The sequence below is a fragment of the Salvelinus fontinalis genome, unplaced genomic scaffold (assembly GCF_029448725.1).
Source record: "Salvelinus fontinalis isolate EN_2023a unplaced genomic scaffold, ASM2944872v1 scaffold_0207, whole genome shotgun sequence".
In the NCBI taxonomy this organism is placed as follows: Eukaryota; Metazoa; Chordata; class Actinopteri; order Salmoniformes; family Salmonidae; genus Salvelinus; species Salvelinus fontinalis.
In genome coordinates this window covers 207,501-217,500 of record NW_026600416.1, presented here as the reverse complement: position 1 = coordinate 217,500, position 10,000 = coordinate 207,501, and the positions used below count along the sequence as shown (strand labels likewise).

Here is a 10,000-nt window from a genome sequence, read left to right as displayed (position 1 = left end):
CTGTTAATCGTTATGTCCTGTCTCTCTCTCTCTACAGGTCTGTCTGTTAATCGGTCTGTCCTGTCTCTCTCTCTAGAGGTCTGTCTGTTAATCGTTCTGTCCTGTCTCTCTCTCTAGAGGTCTGTCTGTTAATCATTCTGTCCTGTCTCTCTCTCTCTACAGGTCTGTCTGTTAATCGTTCTGTCCTGTCTCTCTCTCTACAGGTCTGTCTGTTAATCGTTCTGTCCTGTCTCTCTCTCTACAGGTCTGTCTGTTAATCGTTCTGTCCTGTCTCTCTCTCTCTCTACAGGTCTGTCTGTTAATCGTTCTGTCCTGTCTCTCTCTACAGGTCTGTCTGTTAATCGTTCTGTCCTGTCTCTCTCTCTACAGGTCTGTCTGTTAATCATTCTGTCCTGTCTCTCTCTCTCTACAGGTCTGTCTGTTAATCGTTCTGTCCTGTCTCTCTCTCTACAGGTCTGTCTGTTAATCGTTCTGTCCTGTCTCTCTCTCTACAGGTCTGTCTGTTAATCGTTCTGTCCTGTCTCTCTCTCTCTCTACAGGTCTGTCTGTTAATCGTTCTGTCCTGTCTCTCTCTACAGGTCTGTCTGTTAATCGTTCTGTCCTGTCTCTCTCTCTACAGGTCTGTCTGTTAATCATTCTGTCCTGTCTCTCTCTCTAGAGGTCTGTCTGTTAATCGTTCTGTCCTGTCTCTCTCTCTCTACAGGTCTGTCTGCAGTCATGATGGTGTATGACTACCCCCTGAAGACAGACATGGAGACGGTGAGACTGGAGGTGTGTGTGGGTGTGATGGTGTGTGTGTTGGTGTGTTGGTGGGGGTGGGTGTGTGGGTGTGATGTGTGTGTGATGGTATGTGGGTATGATGGCGTGAGTGTGTGCGTGTGTGTGTGTGTGTGAGGGGGTGTGATGGTGTATGACGGTGTGTTGGTCTGATGGTATGATGCTGTGTGGGTGTGATGGTATGTGGGTGTGATGGTATGTGGGTGTGATGGTATGTGGGTGTGATGGTGTGATGGTATGTTGGTGTGATGGTATGTGGGTGTGATGGTATGTGGGTGTGATGGTGTGATGGTATGTTGGTCTGATGGTATGTGGGTGTGATGCTGTGTGGGTGTGATGCTGTGTGGGTGTGATGGTGTGATGGTGTGATGGTATGATGGTGTGATGGTGTGATGGTATGTGGGTGTGATGGTATGTGGGTGTGATGGTATGATGGTGTGATGGTATGATGGTGTGATGGTATGTGGGTGTGATGGTATGTGGGTGTGATGGTATGTGGGTGTGATGCTGTGTGGGTGTGATGGTGTGATGGTGTGATGGTATGTGGGTGTGATGGTATGTGGGTGTGATGGTATGATGGTGTGATGGTATGATGGTGTGATGGTATGTGGGTGTGATGGTATGTGGGTGTGATGGTATGTGGGTGTGATGGTATGTGGGTGTGATGGTATGATGGTGTGATGGTATGATGGTGTGATGGTATGTGGGTGTGATGGTATGTGGGTGTGATGGTGTGATGGTATGTGGGTGTGATGGTATGTGGGTGTGATGGTGTGATGGTATGATGCTATGTGGGTGTGATGGTATGATGCTGTGTGGGTGTGATGGTGTGATGGTGTGATGCTCTGTGGGTGTGATGGTGTGATGGTATGATGCTGTGTGGGTGTGATGGTGTGATGGTATGTGGGTGTGATGGTATGATGCTGTGTGGGTGTGATGGTATGATGCTGTGTGGGTGTGATGGTATGATGCTGTGTGGGTGTGATGGTGTGATGGTGTGATGGTGTGATGGTATGATGCTGTGTGGGTGTGATGGTATGATGCTGTGTGGGTGTGATGGTATGTGGGTGTGATGGTGTGATGGTATGATGCTGTGTGGGTGTGATGGTATGTTGGTCTGATGGTATGATGCTGTGTGGGTGTGATGGTGTGATGGTGTGTGGGTGCGATGTTATGTGATGGTGTGATGGTGTGTGGGTATGATGGTGTGATGGTGGGTGGGATGGTGTGATGGTATGATGTGTGATGGTGGGATGGTGGGATGTGTGGGTGGGTGGGATGGTGTGATGGTATGATGTGTGATGGTGGGATGGTGGGATGGTGGGATGTGTGGGTGGGATGGTGTGATGGTGATGGTATGATGTGTGATGGTGTGATGGTGGGATGGTGGGATGTGTGGGTGGGATGGTGTGATGTGATGGTGATGGTGTGTGGGTGTGAGGGTGTGATGGTGTGATGGTTGGATGGTGAGTGTGATGGTGTGATGGTATGTGGGAATGTTGGTGTGATGGTGTGTGGGTGTGATGGTGTGATGGTTGGATGGTGTGATGGTTGGATGGTGTGATGGTTGGATGGTGTGATGGTGGGATGGTGTGTGTGTTGGTGTGATGGTGTGTTGGTGTGTTGGTGAGATGGTGGGATGGTGTGATGGTGAGTGTGTTGGTGTGTTGGTGTGATGGTGAGATGGTGGGATGGTGTGATGGTGGGTGTGTTGGTGTGATGGTGAGATGGTGGGATGGTGTGATTGTTGGTGTGATGGTGTGATGGTGTGATGGTGAGTGTGTTGGTGTGATGGTGTGATGGTGTGATGGTTGGATGGTGAGTGGGATGGTGGGATGGTGTGATGGTGAGTGTGTGGGTGTGATGGTGTGATGGTGAGTGTGTTGGTGGGATGGTGTGATGGTGAGTGTGTTGGTGTGATGGTGTGATGGTGAGTGTGTTGGTGTGATGGTGTGATGGTGTGATGGTTGGATGGTGTGATGGTGAGTGGGATGGTGGGATGGTGTGATGGTGAGTGGGATGGTGGGATGGTGTGATGGTGAGTGGGATGGTGTGATGGTGTGATGGTGAGTGTGTGGGTGTGATGGTGTGATGGTGAGTGTGTTGGTGGGATGGTGTGATGGTGAGTGTGTTGGTGTGATGGTGTGATGGTGAGTGTGTTGGTGTGATGGTGTGATGGTGGGTGGGATGGTGTGATGGTGAGTGGGATGGTGGGATGGTGTGATGGTGAGTGTGTGGGTGTGATGGTGAGTGTGTTGGTGGGATGGTGTGATGGTGAGTGGGATGGTGTGATGGTGTGATGGTGAGTGTGTGGGTGTGATGGTGAGTGTGTTGGTGGGATGGTGTGATGGTGAGTGTGTTGGTGTGATGGTGTGATGGTGTGATGGTGAGTGTGTGGGTGTGATGGTGAGTGTGTTGGTGGGATGGTGTGATGGTGAGTGGGATGGTGTGATGGTGTGATGGTGAGTGTGTGGGTGTGATGGTGAGTGTGTTGGTGGGATGGTGTGATGGTGAGTGGGATGGTGTGATGGTGTGATGGTGAGTGTGTGGGTGTGATGGTGAGTGTGTTGGTGGGATGGTGTGATGGTGAGTGTGTTGGTGTGATGGTGTGATGGTGTGATGGTGAGTGTGTGGGTGTGATGGTGAGTGTGTTGGTGGGATGGTGTGATGGTGAGTGGGATGGTGTGATGGTGAGTGTGTTGGTGGGATGGTGTGATGGTGAGTGGGATGGTGTGATGGTGTGATGGTGAGTGTGTGGGTGTGATGGTGAGTGTGTTGGTGGGATGGTGTGATGGTGAGTGTGTTGGTGTGAGGGTGTGTGTTTCCATCCAACCTTTTAACAGCACATGTTAACTACTCTCTAGACATACAGTAGATCACACACCACACACACACACACACACACACACACACACACACACACACACACACACACACACACACACACACACACACACAGTACAAGCTTGTATTGTTGTTTGTTGTTTTGTTTGAAAGAATGAAAATTAAATACAACCTCCCTCCCTCCCTCCTCTCCTCCGTCTCCCTCTCTCCCTCCCTCCCCTCCCTCCCTCCCTCCCTCCCTCCCTCCTCTCCTCCGTCTCCCTCTCTCCCTCCCTCCCTCCCTCCCTCCCTCCTCTCCTCCGTCTCCCTCTCTCCCTCCCCCCCTCCCTCCCTCCCTCCCTCCCTCCCTCTCTCCCTCCCTCCCTCCTCTCCTCCGTCTCCCTCTCTCCCTCCCCTCCCTCCCTCCCTCCTCTCCTCCGTCTCCCTCTCTCCCTCCCCCCCTCCCTCCCTCCCTCCCTCCCTCCCTCCCTCCTCTCCTCCGTCTTCCTCTCCCTCCCTCCCTCCCTCCTCTCCTCCGTCTTCCTCTCCCTCCCTCCCTCCCTCCCTCCCTCCTCTCCTCCGTCTCCCTCCCTCCCTCTCTCTCTCCCTCCCTCCTCTCCTCCGTCTCCCTCTCTCCCTCCCCCCCCTCCCTCCCTCCCTCCCTCCCTCCCTCCTCTCCTCCGTCTTCCTCTCCCTCCCTCCCTCCCTCCTCTCCTCCGTCTCCCTCTCTCCCTCCCTCCCTCCCTCCCTCCTCTCCTCGGTCTCCCTCCCTCCCTCCCTCCCTCCCTCCCTCCCTCCCTCCTCTCCTCCGTCTCCCTCTCTCCCTCCCCTCCCTCCCTCCCTCCCTCCCTCCCTCCTCTCCTCCGTCTCCCTCTCTCCCTCCCCTCCCTCCCTCCCTCCTCTCCTCCGTCTCCCTCTCTCCCTCCCCCCCCTCCCTCCCTCCCTCCTCTCCTCCCTCCCTCCCTCCCTCCTCTCCTCCGTCTCCCTCTCTCCCTCCCCTCCCTCCCTCCCTCCCTCCCTCCCTCCTCTCCTCCGTCTCCCTCTCTCCCTCCCCTCCCTCCCTCCCTCCCTCCCTCCCTCCCTCCTCCTCCTCCGTCTCCCTCTCTCCCTCCCCTCCCTCCCTCCCTCCTCTCCTCCGTCTCCCTCTCTCCCTCCCCCCCTCCCTCCCTCCCTCCCTCCCTCCCTCCCTCTCTCCTCCGTCTCCCTCTCTCCCTCCCTCCCTCTCTCCTCCCTCCCTCCCTCCCTCCCTCTCTCCTCCGTCTCCCTCTCTCCCTCCCTCCCTCTCTCCTCCGTCTCCCTCCCTCCTCCCCTCTCTCCTTCCTTCATCAGTCTCTCTATCAGTCGTATCCCTCAGTAGTCAACAGCGTTATCTTCACCCCTCACCCCTACCACCCCACACAATATGCACACACACACACCTTTACCCCCTCACACACACTCACACAGACCCAGTCCGCCAACCCCACCTCACACACACACACCTTCACCCCCTCACACACACTCACACAGACCCAGTCCGCCAACCCCACCTCACACACACAACTCGAACCAGTCGACTTGTCGGTCAGCAAACGACCCTCTTCCTCCTCCTCCTCCTCCTCCTCCCCTTCTTCTTCCTGTTCCTCCACTTCCTCCCCCTTCAGTCGTTCCTCCCCCCAGCCCTCCCCCTCCCTCCATTACCCCGTGTTGTTAGGCTCCGGCCCCGGGGTCGTCCAGGGTTCAGGGGTCATGCTGTCTCAGGTCATGCTGCAACCCTTGTCCGTCCTCTACCCCTCCCCGCTACACCTGCCTCAGCCAATCGTGGTCAACCGCACCGTCGCTGGCGACGACCGCGACCACCATCATCATCATCATCATCACCATCACAGGCCGGCAGGAAGCTCACAACATCAGACAGGTGAGATTCTGTTTAGATATTTCTCTGTTATCTCTGAATCTACCTGTCTTTACCTGGGTAATACCTTGTGTGTGTGTGTGTGTGTGTGTGTGTGTGTGTGTGTGTGTGTGTGTGTGTGTGTGTGTGTGTGTATTAACTGGTGTTTGTGACCACCATCATCATCATCATCATCACCATCACAGGCCGGCAGGAAGCTCACAACATCAGACAGGTGAGATTCTGTTTAGATATTTCTCTGTTATCTCTGAATCTACCTGTCTTTACCTGGGTAATACCTTGTGTGTGTGTGTGTGTGTGTGTGTGTGTGTGTGTGTGTGTGTGTGTGTGTGTGTGTGTGTATTAACTGGTGTTTGTGTTTTTCTACCCAGAATCCTCCATGAAGTCAGAGCTCAGAGGCGACTCCCACCACGACCTCCACAAGCTAATCAAAACAGAGCATGCCCACGACTCATACAACCAGGAAATGACCTCATCGGTCATCAGCGTGCCACAGGCCTATAGCGAGTGAGTAGAGGCAGAGCTTACTGCTACATACGCCTTCCACATACAGGAGAGCAATGGTTTCTTACCTCGTTATTTACAAGCAGGGAGGGAGGGAGGGAGGGAGGGAGGGAGGGAGAGAGGGAGAGAGAGGGAGGGAGGGAGAGAGGGAGAGAGAGGGAGAGAGAGGGAGGGAGAGAGGGAGGGAGAGAGGGAGAGAGAGGGAGAGAGAGGGAGAGAGAGGGAGAGAGAGGGAGAGGGAGGGAGAGGGAGGGAGGGAGAGGGAGGGAGGGAGAGGGAGGGAGGGAGGGAGAGGGAGGGAGAGAGAGGGAGGGAGAGAGAGGGAGGGAGAGAGAGGGAGGGAGAGAGAGGGAGAGAGAGAGAGAGACCGTTGAGTGTACACGAGAGACACGGTTTAAGGACAGTGACCTAAAGGCGAGGATTTAAGGAATGTTACTTCCTCTTTGTGATATTTCCCGCTCTGGTTGTCGGGGCTGTTGCCAGGGCAGCCCCCCCCCATCGTTGTCATCCCAACGCTGAGATAATTGGTTTCTGAGGAAATGGGCGAGGCTAGATCTGTCACCACCTCCTCTATCACTCACACACACACACACACACACACACACACACACACACACACACACACACACACACACACACACACACACACACACACACACACACACACACACACACACACACACACACACACACACACACACACACACAGACACTCATAAACCCATTGTGTTTTTTTCTCCAAGTTCAGAATAAAAAAAATAGGTGAAGTGGCAACGACATAATAACAAGAGTTCGTTTTCAGGCCGGCCGGTCGGCACATTTATCCTCAGGTGCGTGTGTGTGTGTGTGTGTGTGTGTGCGTGCAGGAAGGTGTCCATTGTTGTAATATGAATCCCTACTGTATAGGAATGTGGAGGGAATGGGCTCCTTTGTTTTTGTACAGTTTTAAATCTCTCTCTCTCTCACACACTTTTCCATTTTATTCAACTCCAGTGATAAATACCTGTAGATTAGATGTATTTACTAGACAACAACATGTATAAACACACAACGCAATGTATAAACACACACACACACACACACACACACAGATAATATCTCCCAGGATGCATTAGTGAGACCGTCTGTCTCCAAGTGTCCTGAGAACCGCCATGTGGGAGAAGGACTGTGTGTGTGTGTGTGTGTGTGTGTGTGTGTGTGTGTGTGTGTGTGTGTGTGTGTGTGTGTGTGTGCACTAGCAAGTGTCCTGTTATAGAACCACACCCCAGGATGGGAGGGAGGGAGGGAGGGAGGGAAACACACACGTTCATTCGTCCACACACTCAAAAACACAAACACCAGTTAAAACACTAAACCAAGTCATGAGAAGTCACAGCCATCTAAGGCTGGGGAGAAGGAGCTACAGCACCCCCTGCTGGACTAAATATAGACACACACCTTCATACTGTAGGTATGTAGCATACTGTACTGTAGGTATGTATCATACTGTACTGTAGGTATGTTGAATACTGTACTGTAGGTATGTAGCATACTGTACTGTAGGTATGTAGAATACTGTACTGTGGGTATGTTGAATACTGTAGGTATGTTGAATACTGTAGGTATGTTGAATACTGTACTGTAGGTATGTAGGATACTGTACTGTAGGTATGTAGAATACTGTACTGTAGGTATGTAGCGTACTGTAGGTATGTAGAATACTGTACTGTAGGTATGTATCATACTGTACTGTAGGTATGTTGAATACTGTACTGTAGGTATGTAGAATACTGTACTGTGGGTATGTAGAATACTGTACTGTAGGTATGTAGAATACTGTACTGTAGGTATGTAGCGTACTGTAGGTATGTAGAATACTGTACTGTAGGTATGTAGAAAACTGTACTGTAGGTATGTTGAATACTGTACTGTAGGTATGTAGAATACTGTACTGTGGGTATGTTGAATACTGTAGGTATGTTGAATACTGTAGGTATGTTGAATACTGTACTGTAGGTATGTTGAATACTGTACTGTGGGTATGTTGAATACTGTAGGTATGTTGAATACTGTAGGTATGTTGAATACTGTACTGTGGGTATGTTGAATACTGTAGGTATGTTGAATACTGTAGGTATGTTGAATACTGTAGGTATGTTGAATACTGTACTGTGGGTATGTTGAATACTGTAGGTATGTTGAATACTGTAGGTATGTTGAATACTGTACTGTAGGTATGTTGAATACTGTACTGTAGGTATGTTGAATACTGTACTGTAGGTATGTAGAATACTGTACTGTGGGTATGTTGAATACTGTAGGTATGTTGAATACTGTAGGTATGTTGAATACTGTACTGTAGGTATGTAGGATACTGTACTGTAGGTATGTAGAATACTGTACTGTGGGTATGTAGCGTACTGTAGGTATGTAGAATACTGTACTGTAGGTATGTATCATACTGTACTGTAGGTATGTTGAATACTGTACTGTAGGTATGTAGAATACTGTACTGTGGGTATGTAGAATACTGTACTGTAGGTATGTAGAATACTGTACTGTAGGTATGTAGCGTACTGTAGGTATGTAGAATACTGTACTGTAGGTATGTATCATACTGTACTGTAGGTATGTAGAATACTGTACTGTAGGTATGTTGAATACTGTACTGTAGGTATGTAGAATACTGTACTGTGGGTATGTAGAATACTGTACTGTAGGTATGTAGCATACTGTACTGTAGGTATGTAGCATACTCTACTGTAGGTATGTAGCATACTGTACTATAGGTATGTAGCATACTGTACTGTGGGTATGTAGCATACTGTACTGTAGGTATGTATAATACTGTACTGTAGGTATGTAGCATACTGTACTGTAGGTATGTAGTATACTGTACTGTAGGTGTGTAACATACTCTACTGTAGGTATGTAGAATACTGTACTGTAGGTATGTATCATACTGTGCTGTAGGTATGTAGCATACTGTACTGTGGGTATGTAACATACTGTACTGTAGGTATGTAACATAAGGTACTGTAGGTATGTAGAATACTGTACTGTAGGTATGTATCATACTGTGCTGTAGGTATGTAGCATACTGTACTGTGGGTATGTAACATACTGTACTGTAGGTATTTATCATACTGTACTGTAGGTATGTATCATACTGTACTGTAGGTATGTAGAATACTGTACTGTAGGTATGTATCATACTGTGCTGTAGGTATGTAGCATACTGTACTGTGGGTATGTAACATACTGTACTGTAGGTATGTAGAATACTGTACTGTAGGTATGTAACATACTGTGCTGTAGGTATGTAGCATACTGTACTGTAGGTATGTAGCATACTGTACTGTAGGTATGTAACATACTGTACTGTAGGTATGTAGCATACTGTACTGTAGGTATGTATCATACTGTGCTGTAGGTATGTAGAATACTGTACTGTAGGTATGTAGCATACTGTAGGTATGTAGCATACTGTACTGTAGGTATGTAGCATACTGTAGGTATGTAGCATACTGTACTGTAGGTATGTAGCATACTGTACTGTAGGTATGTAGAATACTGTACTGTAGGTATGTAGCATACTGTACTATAGGTATGTAGCATACTGTACTGTAGGTATGTAGCATACTGTACTGTAGGTATGTAGCATACTGTACTGTAGGTCAGCCATGTAGTGTCCTTTATTATTATGATCCCTGTCTAACGTCTCTCTCTGTCTCTCTCTCTCTCTTTCTGTCTCTGTCTCTCTCTTTCTCTCTCTCTCTGTCTCTCTCTCTCTCTCTCTGTCTCTCTCTCTGTCTCTCTCTCTGTCTCTCTCTCTGTCTCTCTCTCTGTCTCTCTCTCTGTCTCTCTCTGTCTCTCTCTTTCTCTCTCTTTCTCTCTCTCTCTCTCTGTCTCTCTCTCTGTCTCTCTCTGTCTCTCTCTCTCTCTTTCTCTCTCTCTCTCTGTCTCTCTCTCTCTCTCTCTCTCTCTCTCTCTCTCTCTCTCTCTCTCTCTCTCTCTCTCTCT

At 49.7% G+C, this 10,000-nt stretch overlaps 1 protein-coding gene across 1 annotated transcript in view; it reads left to right on the top strand.

Annotated features, from left to right (window-relative positions):
- klf3 (Kruppel like factor 3 (basic)) overlaps positions 1-10,000 on the top strand; it is a 34,414-nt gene that overhangs the window by 22,973 nt on the left and 1,441 nt on the right. The window contains exons 2-4 of the mRNA XM_055912756.1: positions 704-771; positions 4,930-5,497; positions 5,866-6,001. Of these exons, the coding sequence (XP_055768731.1) occupies positions 718-771; positions 4,930-5,497; positions 5,866-6,001 (758 nt within the window). The 5' untranslated portion in view covers positions 704-717. The remainder of the gene's footprint in view (positions 1-703; positions 772-4,929; positions 5,498-5,865; positions 6,002-10,000) is intronic.